The sequence below is a fragment of the Notamacropus eugenii genome, chromosome 2, assembly GCF_028372415.1.
Source record: "Notamacropus eugenii isolate mMacEug1 chromosome 2, mMacEug1.pri_v2, whole genome shotgun sequence".
Lineage (NCBI taxonomy): Eukaryota > Metazoa > Chordata > Mammalia > Diprotodontia > Macropodidae > Notamacropus > Notamacropus eugenii.
In genome coordinates, this window is record NC_092873.1 from 285,766,211 (window position 1) to 285,789,671 (window position 23,461).

At 37.1% G+C, this 23,461-nt stretch overlaps 1 protein-coding gene across 2 annotated transcripts in view; it reads right to left on the reverse strand.

The window, feature by feature from the left end:
• Positions 1 to 23,461, reverse strand: part of VAV3 (vav guanine nucleotide exchange factor 3) — a 453,372-nt gene that overhangs the window by 57,694 nt on the left and 372,217 nt on the right. For both annotated transcript variants that reach the window (XM_072644176.1, XM_072644175.1), the window contains exon 20: positions 7,195 to 7,331. In XM_072644176.1, coding sequence (XP_072500277.1) covers positions 7,195 to 7,331 — 137 coding nt within the window. The remainder of the gene's footprint in view (positions 1 to 7,194; positions 7,332 to 23,461) is intronic.

Here is a 23,461-nt window from a genome sequence, read left to right on the forward strand (position 1 = left end):
AGATGATACACAGAGTAAATGATCTCTATCAGTGAGTACAAGATAAGATAGAAAGATAGAGATAGACAGAGAAGAGAATGACAGAGAGATAGAAAGATGAGAGACAGAGAGAGATAGAGACAGAGTTAGATTCCAAGAGCTTACCCAAAGGGAAATTCCCTGTAGCATCTAGTGTAACAGATTGGGAACATGTAATACTAATGAGATTAAAGATCTTCCCCATCCATTAATGGGCCTGATCATTAAGGGGAGTTTGATAGGTGGAGATTTGTAGGAAAGCCCACACCTTTTGTTAATGAGGCACTGGTTCTCCAGGGTTGTGATGCCTTCTGGCTCTGAAAATGTATAAATACTCTGAGGTGAGGTTTTACTTTGGGGCTTACTCATTGGAAATATTTGGACAGACGTGACTGGGCAGCAGCCAAAGAGCCCCCCTGGCTTTGAAAACCCAGATGTTGGTGCTTCCCTCTCTGGTAACTATGTATGTATGGTCAGACAGTTATCTGTCTGTTGATCTGTCAAACAGTTGGAAGCCCTGTCCATTGATCTTTATTTCTCTGTATTTTTCTCTGAAGTTCAGCGTGCTGACTTTTTCCCCTGAACTAAGTGCTTGTGCTTGATTAAAGTGATTGTTGATCCCTCAAGTTGCTTTCCTTTTAGAAAAGCAGATCAAAGAACCTGTGATAGCAGGTCCTCCTCTGTATGTCTGAGGTCCTTGCTTTTACAGAATAGTAACATGATTGAGTGGTTGGCTGACGTCTTAGCAGTCTTTCTCTGGAATTATGCATGTTCCCTTTCAAAGCTGGAAGCCAGAATCAAAGCATTTCTTTTCCAGCAAACTCTCACCAACTCTGGTTCTTTTGTAGAAGAGAGCATTGAGTCATCAGTCTCCACTCATGAGGAGAGTCATGCAAATGGGCTTTGAGACACAAATTACATTAGCCTAGTTGATAGTCACACTGCCTTAGCCTTGTGAGGGGGCTCAGAACTTATCTTGTCCAAATCCCTCATTTTACAAATAAGGGAACTAAAGCCTTGAGAAGGAAAAAGGCCCAACCAACGTCGTATCACTTGTAAGTGGCATAGATAGGATTTGAACTCAGGTCCCTTCCCTACAAATACAATGTTCTTCCTACTGTATCACAACATCTGCCGGCAGAGAACATGGATTCTAAGCACTTGGGTTACAAACTACTAGTACCATTTGAAAGTATTCAGTTGTTGGGGTTTTTTTTCTATGCCATGTCTTACAGGGGTTACCACAGGCTGTTGTACTCCACAGTCAAGGATGCCAGGAGGGAAACTGTGATGTCGGCAAAGTTGAGTTTTATATCCTTAATCTTACTTTCTTATTTTTCCAACCCCTTGACCACTTGCCTTAACTTCTATAAAAATATCCTTTCAGATACCTAAATATTTTAGCAATATATTATGAAGAGAGCAATTCTGTTTCTATTCTAACAGAATGATTAATATCATAATCCAGTCAGGTAAAGATCCTTTAAAATGCGGAAATCTCCATTTACAGCAGGATACTGTGGAGTGGGGGGAGGGAAGAGAGAAACAAAGCACTGATCTATAAAAGCAAGCACGAGAAAGAAAGAAAGAAAAATTCAACTGGAGCTTCAAGTCAGAATATTAAAGGTCCTTCCTTTTAAGATATATCTTTTTTTTTTTTTTAAGAAAACAAACTTTCTTATAAGAATTCTATGCTGTGATAAATAAAGACCCTTGGCAAGAGAAGCTAATACAATAATAGTTAGTCATCTAACCATGACCATCTTCCTTTGGGTTTAGATTTTCACTAATGTTGAATTCAATGCCGTACTACCTTTGAAAAAGCCAACAGATACAAGTCTTATAGGCACCAAAGTTATGTATACTTTGAGCAGAAAAGATGCTTTTATTTTTTCTATAAAAACCTTCCAGGTTCTCACAAAACCCCTCTCAATGTCTGTTTTTAATCTTTTATCTCCATTTCCATATCACTGGAGCAATGAGGCAAAAAGTACTTTTTGGTTAATTACAGTTCAAGAATACAACTTCTAGAAGGGACAAAGGCATTCCAAGAAGACCAAATTACCATTTTAAAAATTAAAAAAAAAAAATTTATAAAACTCCAAAGATATTTTATAAGATATTTTATAATATAACCTCCTATAGGCAGTCGTGTTGGAACACTGGCAGTCAATAGACCTAGAGTCTATTTTCATTCTGTCACTGTCATCTTATATGACTTGGCAAAGTAGATGAAGTTCCATGAGCCTTGGTGTTCTCCTTATAATAAGACAGTAAGATTATTTTCCAGCTGTTCACTTAGTTGACACCACAAAGAGATGTCTGAGCTTAAAGTCGGGAAGACCTGAGTTCGAATTTGACCTCAGATACCTCCTAGCTATATGATCCCAGCCAAATTACTTAATCTTTTTTTGCCTTTGTTTTTCCAACTGTGAAACTGAGATCATAATAGCACCTACTTCCCATAGTTGTTCTGAGAATCAAAAAGGACAATATCTATAAAGCACTCAGCACAGTGCCTGGCACATAATAAGCTAAATAAATATTTGTTTTCTCCCTTCCTATTTAATCTATGGATATACTCCATGAATGAGTGAGAACAGTTCACTGCAGAGACAGCTGCAGGAGACAACTGCTACAAATAAGAGTAAGAACAGTTAGCTACAAAGACAGGTCCTTGTGAAAAGATCAGTTTTGGGGAATTTTTTGGATGTTTTGCAAAAGCCATAGACAACACACAAGATTTCCAGCAGATGACACAGAAAAAAAGATTAGAAACGCAGAAATGCATAAAAAAAATATATATATATAGTGTTGTATAATAGCAATATATTTTGTATTTTAATATCACAATAACTCAAACTTCTTTGATACAAAGCAAGAGCCAAACAATTTTACATGTATTTTCCGTATTGTGGAAGTGCCGTGCCTCTAACCCACTCCATGGGGAAAGGATAACTGTAGATACTTTACCAGACTCTTGTGAGGAAAAACGCTTTTAAATATTAAAGTACTATAGAGATGAGAGCTGCTATCATCATCATCATCATCATTATATCGTCATTACTTTATAATCCTCTTATACCAAAGGTAGGAAGGAAAGCCTGATCATGCAGCAAAAAGCATCTTGTTTCTTTTGCATTGTATTTGGAGTAAATAAAATGTACAAGAAGTCACAGAGTTACCAACAGGAACCCAGGACTATATAAATGGTTGTTTGTTTACATATTTGGTTGGACCGTAGGGGTGGGGGTGGGTGACTTCAGGTGCAATTTTTGCATTATCTCCCTGCCTCCCTGATTTCTATTATATATTTTTAAACGTCTTCCCATCAGGTTACAAACAAATTAGGTACCAAAGTTCCATTTTGTGATTTTGTTAAAAAAAAAAGAGAGAGAGAGAGAATTTAAAGTCAACACATTTCTGGTGATTCAGGAAATTACATGTAGAGAATGCTTCTGCATGATAAAAGCTGCGCCTTCCACTTGCAATTGACTAAGTGTCTAAACCAGCAATTATCTATTTTACATCCATTTTCCTTCAAAATTATTTTGTTTAGCTTTTAAAAAAGATACAGAGAGAGAGAGAGAGAGAGAAAGATAGAGAGACAGAGAGGCAGAAAGGAAAAGACAAGGTTCTCCAAACTCATTTCTTCAATACAAAGTTTTAACAGAGTGCATTTTCTCAGTTCAAATGACAACACAGTTGTTTGAAAGAAATTATAATGAAAATGCAGAGACCACTCGCTCCTATGGCATTAGAAATTACTGTTGTTATAATAATGATACAGATTACACTAATAGCTATTCAAAGACCATTGCTGAAAGGAGAATAATTTGTATTCTTTGGGCAGACAGCATGTGGGAAACATGATGAGCTATGGGACAATGTAAGTACTGCTACAGTTGGTTGGTTTTTTTGGGGGGAAGGGGTGGGGTGGAAAGGGGAGGAGGGGTATAGAAGACTGCCTAGAAATCAGAAGCTTCATTAGACTATTCTACCCTAACCTAACTCACTTTACTAGCAGAGAAACATTTTGTTTTTGTTTTTCAGTCCTCCTCTTTCAAGGCTAGGATTACTTCTCCATTTGTGCTAACTGATCTGACTTATCTTGAAAGGCAACTTATCTTGAAAGATTTAGCTCCAAGACATATCGGTATCAATTTGTTTTGGTCAAAGTCTTAAGGAAAGATTCCTGAATTTTTCTATCTCAAATGAGTAATCAGGGCAAACTGATCTCAGCATTAGGGACTACCCTGAGCTATTCTCTTTTGGGAATGATAATAATCAGGCAATACCTTCGATATTTTGTAATATAATCTCAGATACACAGAATTTCTGAGGCAGACAGGAAGAACCTCAGAGATATTTCATGTGAGAAGGGTAGACAGATGCATAGGATAGACAGATGAATAGACAGGTAATTAGATACATAGATAAAAGATTGATAGAAAGATAGAAGATTGATAGATACGGAAAGGTTTATTAAATGCTCACTATGTGTCAGGCACCATGCTTAGTTCTAGTAACACAAATGTTGCTGTTGCTGTCTGACTTTTCATGAACTCATTTGAGGTTTTCTTGGCAAAGATTATTTCCTTCCCCAGTTCATTTCACAGATGAGGAAACTGGAGCAAACAGGGTTAAGTGAATTGCCCAGGGTCACACAGCTAGTAACTGTCAGAGGCCACATTTGAATTCAGGCTCTCCAGACGCCAGGCCTGGCACTGTGTCCACTGTACCACCGAGCTGCCTAGTGATGTAAATACAGGAAAGCAAAGCAATCTCTTGCCCTCAAGAGTTTTACATTTTAATAGGGGAAGATAGTATATAAAGTAAGTGGATTTGGTCTTACCAAGTTTTTTTCTTGTCTAGTTCATTAATAATACAACTACAATAAATCAACCAGAATTAGAAATAATAACAGTTAATTGTACAAATAAATAAATAATACGAAGGTGGGAAGAAACTTTATTCTCCCTCCCATATTCTTTGATCCCCTCACATTAGCTTTCTCCCTGTTCTCACATGAAACTCCTTCAATCTCCTAGTCTTTGCTCCGAATATCCCATATGCCTGGAATGCAAACATTCATTTCTTTAACCCCACAGTCTCTCTTTTCCTTTTAGACAAAGCTCAGACAATGCCTTCTATATAAAGTCTTCCCTAATTCTCTAAAATGCTAGCATCTTGCTTACCAAACTCCAGTGTATTCAGCTAATATATATGTGTGTATGTGTGTGTACATATGTGTACATATGACTATACACATACACACATATATACACACATAATACTTTATACTATATATAATACTATACATGTAAACATATAGGATATAATATATAATATATACGAACATGTATACTGGATATACTTACATATACACTTCTCTCCCCCATTAAAATGTAAGCCCCCTGAGATGAGAGATTGTTGCATTCTTTATATCTGTATCTCCTACCAAAGTACCTCGCACATAGTAGGCATTTTAACAATGATTGTTGATTGCTTAATTAATTTTATAAACCAGCTAAAACTGTATATTGAATAGAAATCAATATTTACTCCAAAGAACAAGAGGAAACAATTTCAAAAATACTACTTCAAACCAATACCCTCCTATATCATTACTGAGTGCTGTGTGATTTCCTATAAATACAAAATTATTCCTACTCTTGGCTTTTCAAGAAGCAGCTTCAAAGATAGAAGCATCCTGGATACAGAGTAGGAGGTCATATTTCCATGTTTTCCAAATCAGAATGTTTGTCTTTAAAACAATGCCAAAGATACACTCACTGAAATCTGTAGTCGGATATGAGCATTCAATCAAAGAACCATCCTCTGTGACAAAGTGGCAAATACTGTCATGTGGTACAAGGTTGCTATGGAAACCACTCCATTTTAGCACTCACCTTATACCTTACAAATATTCACAAATGGACAACATCCATCCCTTTTCTCCTATGCCTTACAGGACTTTAACTCATGCATAAGTCTAGCAACTTGCTTTGTCCTCCCCTTCTCCCCCTACAACCTAATTCTAGTTCATAGTCTAAAGTCATAAGTACCCTTGGTAATCAAGAGAGGTTTCAGTAGCAGAAAGTCTCATCACTTGTTGTACTTTTCATACTCCATTTATTTCAGGAGGGATGACTATAGGTCCCTCTGAGAATTAGAGACAATGGGTATAGGGAACACTGACCCAAATATCACTGTGACTATCACCACCACCATCATCGTCAAGCATTTATTAAGTTTCTACTCTATGTCAGGAACTGTGCTAAGTGCTACGGATACAAAGGGAGAGAGGGGGAAATGTCCTGGCCCTCCAGGTCACATGCAAATTCTTAATATAATGAGACATGGGACAATGACAAGATAATGAGAAAGTCTCTCCAAACTAACTAAACTTACTCCTTTGCAAATTATATCATCATTATTATTAGTTTTCTGTCTTTCTTGAAATTTCTATTATTTTGTAATATCTCCTATATATTTTATGCTTTCTTATTTGCTTACATTTTATATCCCACAAGTAGTATGTGAACTCCTTGAATGTCTGGGATATAATTTGTCATCATATTCCCCGTGTCTAGGACAGTGCCCTACTCAGAGCAGATATGTAATAAACGCTCATCATTTAGAATTTGGGCATATCCACAGCCCCTGCATGAAAAAATGAGGTTATGCTCTCGGGTAACATGATGCATAATTAAATTTAATTTTTTATTTGGTTCTCTGATTTCATTGGCTTAAAATCCCTCAACCAATGCAGCTCTGTAATTGTTCTGAAACTGATGGTCTTAAGAGTTGCCTTGGAGTACTGAAAAGTTAAAATGGCTTGCTGTATACTGGTTATACAGTCGGTATATTTCAAAGGCAGGACCTGATGTGGGGTCTTTCTGACTCATAGCCTAGGTTCTCCAGCCTCTACTCCCTGCTGGCTCTGTTGAAATTGTAGATATGACCTATGGCAGTGATATTTTTCAGGTTTCTGATAATTCATGCTATCAGATGCTGTGCCACTTGGACCAGGTTAAGAAGAACCTTTGGTGAATTATGCACAACTAACTCTGAGGGCTAAAAGCACACACACAAACTGTTTCTGACAGTCTTGTTTTTTTCAAGTGGATGAGACTCACACACTAGATCAGGAATTCATAATTCAGAGAGTACCTGCCAAAATAAGCTATGGGCATCTCCTCTTAAAAGCTCGACCGTATCTCCCATCTGGATGTGCAAAGGAGGTCCTTCTTGTTGTGGAGGTTGTGGGTTTCCAGTGTAATTCTTAATGACCTGCATCTTCGGTAGGCCTAGAATAAGAAAAACAAAATCTTTCAAGGAATGAACAGAGAATGTGTAAAGTTTTAAACATGCTTTAAGAAAATGGAGCTACTATTCACATTAGAAGTTTAGACACATCTAATCCTAGGAAATCTCTGGAGTGACCACAGTGGAATGCTTTACAACTTTCTCATTATGTAAGCCACTAATGAAATGCAATGCATCTCTGCTCACAACCTACATACAGAGTCCTACCCTCCCCTACCATCAATCTGTTTTTAGTTGAAGAAAATATTTCTCCTTTGGCTGATGCTTCCTTCACACAAACATATCACGTACAGTTTAATGGAAAAGAATCAATTTTTTCATCAACTCTATCCTTTCTGCCTATTACTTTCCTCCTGGGCATTGGCTGATTTCATCACTAAAGAGGTTCACCCCTTTCTGTGTATGTATCACATTGCCCAGGCTAAGGTCCATATCTTAAGGTTATCTTTGTAATTTGAACCAAAAAATGTGATGGATGTGTTGCTGTAATACTTAAGACATTTATATGGAGAAAGTCTTTGGGGCTGAATTTGAGCTTGTAAAATAATTCCAATAAAGGATCATGTCCAAGACAATAGGATCCACAAGCATTCCATTATTCATATGACAAAACACTTAGAAAAAAATATTTTTCTTTTTCTTTGTCTTATCAGTTGCTAAATGCACACAACCTGGGAACTCAGCTCAATCTGTCATTTGCAGGAACAATGGTTTCCATCACATGTGCTCCCTCATACTAATATTTGCTGCTGGTACTGGATCAGCACAGTGCTATTTTCACTTAAAGGTGAGACTTTTTTCTCCTAAGACATGATCTAATCATAAAGATGACATTTATTCCACACGTGTGGGCTTCAATCATCGTAATAGTTTCTCTCTTTTTTTTTTTTTTAAACTTGTGTCACTCAAGTAAGGAATCACAATGAAGACATAACAGGTTGAAATGTTACACTAAACAAATGAAGGAAGATAAATAGACCCCAGTCCTTGGAATCCAAATATACAGGGGCAGCTTCAAAATCAGGTGAATTACTGCACCTCACCGATTAAGAAACCACTCAGAATTACAATGCGGTACTTGACTTTTCCATTTCAGCTAGGTGGTACAAAGGAAAAAGTGCCAGGCCTAGAGTCAGGAAGACTCAACTTTGTGAGTTCAAATCCTGCCTGCCTCAGACTCTTACTGTAAACTGTGTGACCCTGAGCAAATCACTTAACCCTGTTTGTCTCAGTTTCCTCATTTGTAAAATGAGCTAGAGCAGGAAATGGCAAACCACTCCAGTATCTTTGCCAAGAAAACCCCACATGAGGTCATGAAGAGTTGGACACTACTGAACAGCTTAACTTTCAGTAAGTACCTAGAATTTTTTTTTTAGGTTCTGCAAAACAAGTACCATCATGCTATGTGTTGAATGGAGGCTAAAAGACTGTAACTAGAAAAGTCTTTTATCCTTCTAGTCAATGAGGAGGAAAAAAAGAGTGGGGGGGAGCTTCAAAGTAATGCCAACTAATTTTTAACTTTTACCCTAATTTTCTTATTTGAAGGTTAAAGAACAGTTACAGGCTGCTCGAATTTTCCTACTTTTCTTGAACTGGGTCCCAAATGCAAAGGCCCGGAGGGGATGGCTTTAAGCCTACCTCTTTCTTAACTAAATGGACTAAGGTGGGACCCAAGACCTAACCTTAGACAAACATTAAACTTCACCAACTTTTACCAAGAAAAACACCCTTCAGAAAACTAACTATGCAGAGATATTTATCAGTCTCATTTGCATTAAACTGTAAGCTCACCTCCCAGCCTTGCAACCAAACCTAAAAGTTTTCTTCAGTCTAGTCAGTTTCAAATAGGAATTGAAATCTGAAATACAGAGAGTCTTAAAATTCTTAATGCAGAGTATCTGGGCCTCTGTCAACTCACAGGGCTGGATTATACATCTTTTGAGGCATTTATCCCTGGAAGAATATATAATTATAGACAGAAATAGGGGAATGGAATAGGCAGGTACGAAATGAGAGCTATATTTTTGGAGAGAACTTACAAATCACAGAACTGTTTGAGCACTTAAAATGAGGGAATTAGATTAGAGAACCTCTGGCATCCCTTCTGTGAACAGTGAACTAAGATAATCCCAAAGTTTCAAATGGGCAATGGTCATGCCTTTGGCAGAGATGGGGAGGAGGAAGGGGAGGAGGAAGAAGCATTTATATATTGTCTTCTATATGATGGCCGCCATGCTAAGTACTTTACAAATATTATCTCATGTGATCCTCACAATAATCTTGTGAGGTAGGTGCCATTATTATCCATATTTTACAGGTAAGAAAACTGAGGCTGAGGTTACGTGACTTGTCCAGGGTCAGAGAGCTAGTGTCTGAGGCTGCAACTGAACTCATCTGTTCCTGATTGCAGGTCCATCTTGGCACTATGGAATTCCCTCACAGCCTCTGGAAATAGTGAAATCAGAAGGAGGGAAAATCAGAGGGGGAAAGGTTATGTGATAAATTTTAGATGTGTTAGGTCTGGGATTCTAGTGAGACATCCAGATTGAGATGAGCTATAAGCTACTGCAGATATGGGTATGGAGTTCAAAAGTCAGGTTAAGCCTAGAGGTGGAAATTCATAAATCATCTGAAGATAGCATGGTGTAGTAAATCAAAAGGAGGAATCAGGAATACTTGAGTTCATATCCTGCATCAGGTATTAACTATCTGTGACTCTGAGTAAGTAGCAACCTTTCAGAACTCCAGTTTACTAATTTGTAAAAAAGGAATGATGAGTAAAAATCTCAAAAGATTCTTGAGGGAATTGAGTAAGGTAATATTAAACACTTTGCAATTCTTAAAATACTATATACATGTGAACTGTTATCATCATGATGATCTGCTCAAAGGTAGAAGCTGACATTCTGTGAATAATAGAAATTGCTGAAAATTTAAATTAATGTTTCCCCTAAAATGCACTCCCCCCCCCCCCCACACACACTTAGTTCCTTATCAAAAGCAATTAGGTTGCTTCTAAGGTAAACAAAATTAATATTGACAAATGAAAAATATTTTTTCCAAAAGAAGAAACTTGAAAGGGCTGGTTAAATTAAATGTCAAGTATGCAAGCATCAACATGATTGACAGCCTTATCTACTGCCACAGTTATGGTTAAGAATAACCTCTGGTTTTTCAGGGCTAGTCCTTTCTCTATCAAATAGCTGCCCCTTGCCTTTGACCTACTCCGTCTTTGACCACCCCCATCCCCCACCACCCCATTCTAGAATGGTCTGTTCATAGAATCTTCCAGGCTAGAAATTATCAGCTTCCTAGAGAATTAACATCTCCCTGCCTATAATATTAGAGATTAGGAAACAATCAGACTCACCAGAGGAGGACAAGTGTCATAGACTTAGGACAAAAAGGGATCCTTTCTATTAAGTTCTCCAGCCAGGTTACTAAATTGAAGGGTTCTTTTTTGTTTGTTTTCTTTTGTTATTTGTTTTGGTTCTCATTTTTTTTTCTTTTAAGACAAAGTCAGGGAGTGGGAGAGTGGGACAGAAGGGAGGACAGAAGGGGGCATTGTCACAAATGCTCCATTGGGCAGGCCCAGAGAAGCCCGGGTTACACTATCCATTTTCATGCTGGCGATATTCCAGACAACCTGACTTAAACTCTGTTTTCCTCAAAAAAGTGATTACCAATGATAGGTGTTTGTATAACACACAACTACTTTATGTCCATAAACACCTTTCTAGAATAGATCGAAATTAGCTCCTATGACATCTTGCATGACTAACGATTTTTTAATGTAGCTTTGTTTAGACTTTAAATTAGGTCTCTGAGGTGAAAGGCCAGCACATTACTGACAGCCCATTTATCTAACCAGCACCACTATCATCTAAGTGATTGCCACAGGGAAGCTTAACACATTAAGGGCAGAAATCATCTGCATCATGGAGAGATGCACATTTCTAGCTTGGTGATCACTTACACACCTTTAGCATCTGCTTAGGAAGTAAAATGGTTGGAGTTAGGACAGTCAGTTCACTGCTAATGTGTGTGGGCAGAAATCTTCAGCGAAGAAAAGAGCTGCCCCCAAAAAGGAAGAATTCATGCCCTAAACCAGGGCATCAGCAAACTACAGGCAGTAACCTGAGAACATAATTGGTTTTTGATGACCTGAACCTAGGAATGATTTCACACCCCCCCCATATTTGTAATCAAATCAAAATAATTTAAATTAATTACATTTTCTGTTTTGTTTTACATTACTTTCTCTGAATCTCTCTCTGACTCAGGAAGGTGTGTCTGCTCCTCTTATAAGCCCTTGGCCCTCAGATCTACAATAATCTGACCCAATCTCTTCATCCCTGAATGTCATAATTTAAATCAGTCTTCCTTGATGCATTGAGATTACTTCAAAATGACAACAGTACTTCTATCAAGGTGATAGGCTCAAAACCTCCAATAGGAATGTTTTACTGATTAAGGAGACATAATTAAAAGTTTCAAATACAGGCCTCATACTTAAAACACATCAAGATGGCCAGGCTTTCCCATACTCTCTCCAAGTTGAAAATTTATCCTATCTTCAGATCACACCAGAGTTCTTCTCTCCACACAGGCCTGCATCCCTCATTCTAGATTTTTCTCTGAGGACCTGGGAGGATAGGGACAGATATTGAAATCTGAATCATCAGAAGGAGTGGACAAGATATCTATCTATCTATCTATCTATCTATCTATCTATCTATCTATCTATCTATCTAGAGAGAGAAAGACCAAACACTGGGAGAATGTCAACATTTAGAGACTGGGAAATAGGGTCAGTGTGAAAGAGAAGGAAGAAGGCAGAAAAGAGAAGGTGGTCAATTAGATGATAAGGAAGTTATTGGTGATGTTTGAGAGAACAACCACCAGTAGAGTGGTGGGGACTGAAGCCAGATTGCAAGGGATCAAGGAAGTGGTGAAGACATATAGCTGTGATGTGTGGAAAACTTTTTAAAATAGTCTGGAAATAGAAGAGAGAGATAGCACTGCAGCTTACTGCAGAAGGGTCAAAAGGAAGTTTTGTTTAGAACAGGGAATATCTAAGTATTTCTATAGGTAGATGGGAAGAAACCACCGTATTAATTTCAATTAGCATATCTATAAAAGAAGCAGGGAATAAACCAAGGATATGTTACCCTTTAGAGTACAAATATGGCCCTTTTTTAGTAAATTTTTTTTAGCAATATATTTTCTAATTGATTTTTCCCCTTTTTTAGGTGCTAAATCAAAATTTTCATTTCCAAATGATATAAGCCAGATTTTTTGAAAAATGTGTGGGTAGAATTGCTAACCTTGGTAATTAAAGGTTTATTTTTTTCTTCATAATATTCAAAAGTTTTGATATCTAATGTGTAAAAAAGCACAAAAATGCTTGAGAAAATTTTAGATTTTTTGGCACTACAGAAAGAAGTTTTTTTAAAATGATTAAATAGACTTTAAGTAAACATCCTTTTGTCCCTTTACCCATGACTATCAATATGCTATATGTAGATGAGGTTTCACAGGAAAAACATTGTTTTTAATGTGTAAAGTCACCAATATGTTCCATTCAAATGACTAATAGTGACTAAGATAGTTGTTTCAACTCACAAAGAATACTACAAAATCAGGTGCCTAGAGATGTTGACTACATCTTCCATATAACAAAATGTTTTGGGTTTTGTTTTTTTTTTTAGTTTTTACATGCTCATACTCATACAAGAATTAGTTTAAGGAATGGGAACGTTTAGCCTGGAGAACGGAATATTTAGCTATGGGACATCAAACTGTCCACATAGCTAAAGGTTGTCATGGGGAATATAAAGATACATCTGGTTGTGCTTGGCCAGCAGTAAGAGGAAGTAGGTAGAGGTTACAAGCAGGCAGTTTTCAGATCAAGTTAAGGGAAAGCTTTGTAACAATTAGAGCTGTCCAAAAATGGAAAGAGGCAGGAATCATTTCCCTGTTGCTCTTTGTGCTCATGAAAAGGCTGGATGGATTTGTGGTGGAGAAGTTGGCTATTTCTGGATGAGGTAAATATGTCGTTGCTGGGACCTTTTGACTCAGCCAGTTTATGACATTCAGTTGGTTTCAGTCATGTCCAAATCTCTGTAACCCCATTTAGAATTTTCTTGGCAAGAATATTGCCATTTCCTTCTCCTGACAGATGAAGAAACTGAGGTAGACAGGGTGAAGTGACTTGCCCAGGGTCACACAGTCAGTAAGTGTCTGAGGCCAGACTTGAACTCATGAAGAGGAGTCTTCCTGACTCCAGGTGCAGTGCTCTTTCCATTGCGCCATCTAGTTACTCTTCAGCCAATTTATGCTTCTACTGTTTTACTACTATTCCAAAGTAAGTATTCCAGAAACAAGTTCTTAAAAACAATTCCTACAGGTTTTATTGCATCTTCTCCACCATCTCATATCCCATCTTTCTATCTCCTTCATTTTTCTTTCCTTCTTTCTTTTCCCTGGTTCTCTTGCAACAGAACTACTTAAATCATGAAGAGTATCTTCAGCAGGTATCCCCACATATCTCAATGTTTGTAGCCATCATCTAATGATTACAAGGTTAAAAACAAGTGACTTGATTGTCGGTGCTCTGGACTGACTGAATTTCGGTTAATTTTATTTTACAAGAGGCAGATGACTAGCAACCAATAATAACTATTGTTAATAATTAATGTGACTAACTAATTAAATATTTAATGATTAAATAGATAACAGGATCAAAGATTTAGAGCTAGGAGAGAGTCTAAAGGTCACCTAATCCTCTGCTTTAATTTTACAGATGAGAAAACTGAGGTCCAGAAAGGTTAAATGAAATTGTAGCTAGGTAGTACAATGGCTAGAATGTTGGACTTGGAGTCAGGAAGACCCAAGTTTAAACCCAAACTCAGAAACTTCTTAGCTGTATGACTTTGGGCAGTCACCTAACTTCCCTCAGTTTCCTCCTTTGTAAAAAGGGGAAAATAATAGTACCTACCTTCCAAGGTTGTTAGAAAGATCAAATAAGATAACATAGAGAGAGTGCCTTGCAAAATTTAAAGCATACAAATATATGCATATGAATATTACCTATTGTGAGCATGCAAAATCATATTAAGTGGCAAAGGTCTGATCTGAAGAAAATCCTCTGAATCCAAAGTCCGAGTACCCTCTGCTGTATCAAACAAATCCTCCTTCAAATAAACATTCTATCTTAATATTTTTTGCATTGGAAAAGGGAAGAAAAAAAGGGAAAAGATACTTCTTTGGAAGGTAATGCTGACTTGGTGAGAATAATTTTAAAGTGCTTTCTCTCTAACTGAAACTTATACACATGAATTTTATATTCATGAAACAGGGGAACATTCAAGTTGAGAAGAGACTGTACTACGATCAACTAGTTGAATAATTCCAGGTAATAAATGAGCAACAGACACAGTCACAAAACTAGGCTGTAAAGTCAGAATAAATGTTCGGGAAAGTTAAGGAGTGAGCCTCAGACTTGTTACTGCAAGGTCAGTGCTGCTGTTGCTGACTAGTCATTTTCAGTCACCGTCTGACTCTTCATGACTCCATTTATGGCTTTCTTGGCAGAGATACTGGGGTGGTTTGTCATTTCCTTCTCCAGCTCATTTTACAGATGAGGAAACTGAGGAAACAGGGTTAAGTGACTTGCCCAGGGTCACACAGCTAGTAAGTGTCTGAGGTCAGATTTGACCTCAAGAAGATGAGTCTTCCTGACTCTAGGACAAGCACTCTATCCACCACTGTTCCACCTAGCTGTGGGATTTTCACAGCATCACGAATTTAGGGTTAGAAGGCACCTATCCCTTACATTTTTACAGAAAAGGAAACTGAAGTCAAGAGAGTTAAGTAACTTGACCAGGGTCAGACAGCAAATCAGTGTTTGGGGAAGGTCTTTCCAACTTCAAGCTCTGGGCTCTACCCACTATATTACTTAGTTACCTAGATTTTGATACTTTGCAATACCATTTTCTTCATTACTCCTTTTCTTCTTTTTTTTTCCCCCTCTACTGCCTCTCTCTCTATTTTGATTTCTTTCTGGCCTCATTTCTCTAATTTTGTCCCTCCTGCTCCTATACTAGACCCCATTACAGAACTCAATTCTACCATCCTTTAGTTCTTGAAGCATTCTATGGTTCAACCAATATGCCAATTCATCTGAAGCAGAATAATCTAAAACGATGGGTTATTTATCTGTTTCAAATTTCTTGGAAAAAAAAATAATGAAGCAGAATTGGAATTGTCAGGAGGCTAGTTTGATCTATATCAAAAATAAGGCTCTTGGGCCGCATGTATTAGTGACCTCTTTCTTTGCATATTTTCTTTTGTTTACGGATTTAACACTGAATTCCAAGGGCATTGGAATACACTGTAAAAGATACATAATGTCTGCTGCTGGTGACTGTCCGTCCTGAAACAGCATGTCTTCTCTGAATCTGAAAATTCTCTCAGGGAATCTGTTGTCATATACAGGAGCTCTTAAGCTACTTCTCTGGTATACCAGATATAATCAAGCTTGTCGCGGACTCTCAGATTGTCTTTCTTCTTTTCCATCTCCAGGATGGAAAGAAGTCTTATGGGATCATCCATTTTTCTCTCCAACTTCACCAAGACTAAGAATTCTACCTTTCCTGCAGGAACTAGGAAGGCTGTACTTTAGCAGAAGGCTATCAATTATTTCTACAAAATAAGAATTCACACATACTCTTCCATTATTATTGAGACTCACATGTCAAATGTAAATGATACAGTTTAAAATACAAGTCAAGGCAATTCCCAAGCTCTCTTAGAACTCTAAATCCTAGGGTGGTATCTTAGTCTTCACAGGAAATAATATTCTAATTCCTTAATTAATTATGTTCCACACGTGTACAGTTGTGATAAACATAGACATGAACATTTTTTAAACTAATCATTTTTAAACTACATTTGAATCATATGAACTTGAAAGCACTTCAGAAATTACAAACCTCATATGAATGTAAGATATTTTTATTACTAAGGAAAAATTCTTTATTCATGAAAAAAGCTATATTTATGTAGATTTAGGCATAACGTTGACTATATGCCTATTTAGAACATAGATCGCTGTAGATAAGAGCTGAGAGTCTGTGCAAGCACATGCTGATAAAAGATTACTCTCATGAATCGATTCTCCTTAAATAATTCAAATCCTATCATCACAGGACTCTAAACCATCCCAATAAAACAAACATTTAAATATCTACTATATGCAAAGTACTGTGCTAAGTTCTAGGGATAAAAAATTCCTCCACCTAAAAATATCCTTGCCTTCAAGGAACTTATATTCTGGTATATTTGTTGAAGGGCAACTAGGTAGTGCAGTGGGTAGAGTACAGGGCCTGGATTCAGGAAGACTCATCTTCACGAGTTCAAATCTGGCCTCAGACACTTATAGCTGTGTGACCCTGGGCAAGTCACTTAACCCTATTTGCTTCTGTTCCCTCATCTGTAAAATGAGCTGGAGAAGGAAATGGCCAACCCCTCCAGGAACTTGGCCAAAAAAGCCACTGGATAGTATTGTTGTGCTATGGTCAACAGGGTCACAAAGAGCCAGACATGACTGAACAACAAAATTGTATCATATTATTATACATAACAATAATAGTAGCGACTAGTTATACAACTCTTTAAGATTTGCAAAGCTCTTTACAAATATTAACTCATTTTATCCTCAAAGACAGCCTAAGGAGGCAGATAGGTATCCCTGTAGAAAGAATTCCAGACCTGATATCAGGAAGACATCTTCCTGAGTTCAAATCTGGTCTCACACACTTACTGGCTGTGTGTTCTTTGGCACGTCCCTTAACCTAATTGCCTCATCCACAAAATGAGCTGGAGAATGAAATGGTTGTCAAGAAAACACCAGATTGCGTCATAGAGTCATCCTGACTGAAATACCTAAACGGCAAATTATTTGTTGGAGGTAGAAGGGGAGAGACTTATATTAGAGATAGGTCAAATTTTTTTAAATTTCTGCCTTGACTTGTCAGGGACTAGATAAACCAAACTATGGTGACCCAGGTGGATTTGGCTCACTAAATTCTGCTTGACGTATATTTCAGATATAAGGGAATGATCAGTTTAAAAAATGTTCATGTCTGTGTTTATCATAAATGCACACTTGCTGAATGTGATTAAGAAATTAAAATGTTATTTCCCGTGAAGAAAAAAGCACCATTTTAGGATTTAGAGTTCTAAGAAACTTGGGAACTGCCTTGACTTGTATTTTAAATTGTATCATTTAGGTTTGGACAAGCCTTTATGGGATCAGTGTCATATGAGCCTTAATAACAATAGAAGACCACGCATGAGTTCCTGTTGTATAGAAATAACGGATAGCCTTCTGCTAAGTATAACTCCCCTGCCTTCCTTCTTCTCTATGCCAGTCACAATCACTTTCACAGAGCTCACAGCAGGGGTCCGTAGAGAACAAGTGATACATAAACTTTCCTCCTGCTCACAAGTTTCACCTCTGGTATCACAGTAACCTGGACCATATTTGTCAGAGACAGCGGTTCTGTCAATTGCTCAAAAAAACAACCACAAAAACAACAACAACAAAAAAAACCTACCAGAACCAACAAAAATAAAAAGAAAAGAAAACCAAATCAGCTTTGTACTTCCAAGATCTCAAAACCCAAAATAAATGTAGGCCACGAAAATAAGTGAAAATGGGGAAATCAGGAAGCAGGGCATAATCTCCATGCCATGCTGCAAACAATATTTGTTTTCTTAAAGTTGAAGATTCAGATTTCACAGATCTATCCTCTTTACTTTCATTTTCTAGTTATCTAAGGCAATAAAGGAGATGAATGTTATAAAACAGGGCAGCCCAGAGAGAATGGTTCCACAGAGGGGTTTAATCCTTCCTCACATTTTGTCAGGAGACTTGCCTCTGGCTAAAGACTCTTGCAGCCGCTAGAGCAGTTCATATAACCTTGAACATATTACTTTTGATCTCAACATGAAACTACCTCAGAGGTCAACAAAAGTTCCACATACATAAACTGAATAAACCTGGACACCTAAAACACAGGCTCAAAAGTGCTTATTCGGTCCACATTCATTCTAGGGTGCCCTGATGGTTTACACTGAAACTTCAGCCCATATGAACTGGGAGAGAATTCGAACAGTTTTTATGTGCTGAAATACAGACTCTCCTCACCCCTGTCTCTTAAAATCTCATTTCCTTCAAAGCTCAGCTCAACCATCACTTCCTACATATAAACTTTTCGGATCTCTCCCTCCCCAAAATGCATTGATGATGGCTCCCCTTCAAAAAGAAATTTACTTTGAGGGCAGCTGGGTGGCACATTGGATAGAGTACCCGGCCTGGAGTCAGAAGGACGTGAATTCAAATGTGATCTCAGACACTCAGAAAGGTCACTTAACCCCAAATGTCTCCAAAAAAAGAAATTTATTTTGTAATAATTGCTAGTACTATTACATAGTATTTTAAGGTCTTGCAAAGCATTTTACATATTATCTCATCTGATCTGCATAATGACTCTGGGAACAGGCTGCTATTATTATCCCCATTTTATTAATAATAATAATACTAGCTAACATTTATATTACGCTATTTGCCAGCCACTGTGTAAAATGCTTTACAATTATTATCTCCTTAAATTCTCACCATAAACCTGGTACATTACACATTAATAATACATTATTATTCACATTGTATAGATGAGGAAACTGAGGCAAATAAAGACTTAAGTGACTTGCCCAGGATCATACAACTAGTAAGTGTCTGCAGTCAGGTTCAAACTCAGGTCCTCACGCCTTGAAGTCTAGCGCTCCATGAACTAAGTATTTTGTGTACGCTATTATATATACATATTATTCCACTGTATAAAAATATAAGTTCTTTCAATGCTCTTTAATTTACTTATTGATTACTTGTTTTTGGTGTTATTTCCATGCATTTTACCATCATTGTTGTCCATTTATTATTCAACAATAAAATTCTTTTAGGGGAAGAAAAGGATCCTCCGACTTCTTGCCAGATTATGTAGGCAGCCACTTAGTTAGGTAAGTGTGCTAGAGTGGAAAGAGGGTTGGAATTTAGTAATAGAAGTTCTGGGTTTGATTCTTAGCACTGCTAATTAGTCCCCAAGTGACCGTGGGCAATACCAACAAATAAAAATCCCTCCAAAAGCTTCCTCTTCTGTAAAATGAGGGGAATTGAACGAAATGTCCCAAAAGATCTCTCTTCCAGCTCCAAAGCTATGATTCTATGATCTTGTGAAATCCAAAGGCATAGGAGAATAGAACCATCTGTCTCAAACTGGAAGAGACTAAATCTCTGATTCTACAGCTTTGCATCTCCAATAATTTGTAGTGTGACCTAGAAAGGGGCAAGTATTTCTGTGGTGAGGCTTCCATATTGGAGGTAAAATACTTATTTCTTCACCTTTAATGGAAAAATAAGTACAGTGAAAGAAAGAAATGGAACAAAATGAATAGTCTTTAATGATAAGCTATCTTTTACATGAAGCAGTAAAGAAAAAGATGAACTCTGGTTTGATTGATTATAATAATGATAAAAATAAGAGTAGTAGTATGGCAGTTAGGTAGCTTAATGGATAGAGTGTTAGGCCTAAAAGACCTAAGCTGAAGTTTGACCTCAGATATTCATGAGCTGTGCGACTCTGGGCAAGTCACTAAAGTCCTGTTTGCCTCAGTTTCCTCATTTTAAAATGGGGATAATAATAGCACCTAACTCCCAGGATTGTTGTGAGGATCAAATGAGAGAATATTTATAAAAAGTATACTTTACATAGTAAACACTATGTAAATGTTAGCTACTAGTAGTAGTAATAATAGAATTTTTTATATATACATATGAACAAACAAATATATATGGAATTTTACAATTTATAAACCATTTTCACGGAAAAATGAATAAATTAATTTATGACAATGTTAAATTTGAAAATGTGAAAGATCATGGGAGAATCTTGTGTAAAACAAATCTTTCTTGCTTTGTTTTGTATTTTGATTTGTTTCCTCTATCTGCCAGGCTGAAAGTTCACTACTGAGATCTGATCTGCTCCATTCTTGTGCTGGGCTATTTCTTCCCTCCTCAGGCAGCCTAGTGCCGCTCCCCTCCCCTTGGGGCTCACAATATTGGGGTAGAATTTAGTGCAGATGCCAAATGTGTACATCAGAATTCCCAAACTCATGGCATCTACTCATCTAGAACTCCTTTGCATCTGAGTTTACCAGCCTATGACAACACCACACCCAGCAAAGAAATCCACTTTTGAGACATGAACCAATGAAACTTCAAACCTATATGTTAAAAGAGAAATACTATCTACTATAGGGGCATTGGATCCTTTCCTAGGGTCAATATTCTATTATTAAATTCTAAAGGATTTCTTCATCAAATGGTAGGCTCATTAGTAAATACTCTATAAGATTATTTTTTAAAGGTTTTTTTCCCCTAGATCAATGTATATTTGTCTAGTTTCTAACTTAAAATTAACAGCAACAGAACCAACAAACTGAACATAGATCTATTCTGACACAGTGTGACCACCCCCAGTATACCATCATCGCCATGTTACTTATTTTTCCCTCTTCCCCCTTTAATTTCCCATTCATATTAGATTTTTATAAACAGCAAAAAACTCCTTTTGAAACACTGTCCAGTTCTTTCATTTAAGTACTCTTCTTTCCAGTAGGGAATGGAAAATGGGACAATGAGAGCTAAATCAACCCCTGTCCCATTTCTACACTCTTAATGCCTTAACTCTCATAACTGCCCAAGCCCAACTCAAATCCCAAGGAACAAACATTGACAATTCTCTTCCCTCCATTTGGACCTAGATAAAAGCTTCTAAAGTACCACTCGCCAGGGACAGATATAACTCCAAATGAAAAAATACATAGTTTTTGCAATCCCAAATTTATTCCCTGTGATGAGCTGATTCATCTTTAATTTACTCACTTCAGTTGTCTTTCAACTTTTCCTTATGCTATATCTTTTTTAGTTTCTTTCTTTGACTAAGTTTCTAGTTTTTCCTTTCAGGCTGATGTCCACAGTATTCTTGACCCCTGCAATGCTTAGAGAGCTCTCTTCTTTCTGCTTAAAAACTTTTGGCCATATACCTATCCCTTAGTAGCAGCTGCTTCAAAGAACCAAAGGTTGGGGGTGATAACTTTCATGTTATGTTAAAGAAAGGGATGAACTTCCAGAAGCATTTCTGCTCTGTCCAGGTGATTTTTTCTTCATATTTCCTACTGATTACACAGGCATCTGTTGATTTTTGCTCATTTGGCTTTCGATCAGATGTCTACCAAAAGAAAAAGTTAACATGTTGGATTCATCATGTATCTATCTCCATTTTCCTGGAATGAAGGAAATGCACAGTAGGAGGATTTGACAGTGAGTGTCTCCAGTCTCCTAGACCCCAGTCTCTTCCATTGAATCAGAGCAATATTCTTCATTTGCTTTAATTTCCTCTTACAGACAGATCGTTTATTATTGTTACACTTAGCCAAGGAGAAGAGCCACTGGAAGCTAAATGATCTGTTGGGACCTCAACTTTCATCTTTTCTTACTATCATACAATCACTAACTTGCCCCAGTGAAACACCAACAGAGAGCTGTCTAGTAATTGTGATGGCTCTTTTCTCAGAGAAAGTGATTTAATAAACCTATTTGTGGTGGAGAGTGGGATGAAGGCAGTGTTATATATTAAAATAATGAAACTTTTTAGAAAGTATCATTTTTTTGTCCTTGTTTACATTTGCTATTAGATTTACTGAAAAGCTAATATTGAGTTTATATAATAAAACAATATATATCTGCTATGCAGCATACTTTCTACCACTCCTGCCCCATTCTGGACCCTATGAGTTTTTTGGGGTGGGGGAACTCCTTTCACCAATGCAGAATAGATACGTATGTAACTCTCTAACTTAAGTATCTTAGATATTGCCTTAAGATAGACTAGCTAGCTAACTATCATCTACCTATTTATCCATTGTTGTTCAATTGTTTCAGATGTTTCTGACTCTTTATGTCCCCATTTGAGAGTTTGCTTGGCAAAGATACTGGATTAGTTTGCATTTCCTTCTCTAACCATTTTGCAGATGAGGAAACTGAGGCAAACAGGGTTAAACAATTTGCTCAGGGTCACACTGAAGTGTCTGAGGCCAGATTTGAACTCAGATCTTACTGATTCCAGGTCCAGAGCTCTATTCATTGTGCCACCTAGGTGCCCCCCTCAAAGTTGTACAAACAAGATATATGTGTGTGCGTGTGTGTGTGTGTGTGTGTGTGTGTGTGTGTGTGTATTAGGAGTAATTTCAAAGAGAACTCACTAAGATCTCTATATCCGGCCCAAATTTTCTCTTAAGATCTAGTCTCAAATCAAGTTCTGGATGTCTTGCAGTTTACTAAACCTCGAAAATGTCTAAAACAGACCTCATTTCTTTCCCCCTAAAGCCTCCCCTCTTCCTAACTTCCTAATAAGTGTCTGAGGTCAAATTTGAATTCAAGTCTTCCTGACTACAGGCCCAGCGCTCTATCCATTGTACCACCTAACTGGCCTCTAAATATATGTAAAATATAACAAAATATATTTTTCCATATATTCTACCATAGAAATGATATATGTATACTTCTAATTATGTATAGTAGACAACAAATACATACACACATACGTATATACTTATATGACACGTATAATGGATACCACATATATACACATATATAGAAGATACTACATAGTGGGTATTATATATAGAAAAATACAGAAATATACGTATGTAATTTCAAAGGGGAAATATCTGGAAAATGTATGTATACATACTGCCCTTGGAGTCAGGAAGATTAAATTGCCTCATATATAAAGCTCTCTATATAAATACACATACATATATAGCACCCAGAATCTTCTGGGATATAATTTGTGTGTAGTTCCATTTACATTTTCCTATATGTATATATGGATGGATGGATGGATGGATCCTTTCCTATGTATATCTCTATATATGTTATATATTTGTCATATCTATGTCTATATTCTTCCCACATACATGCATA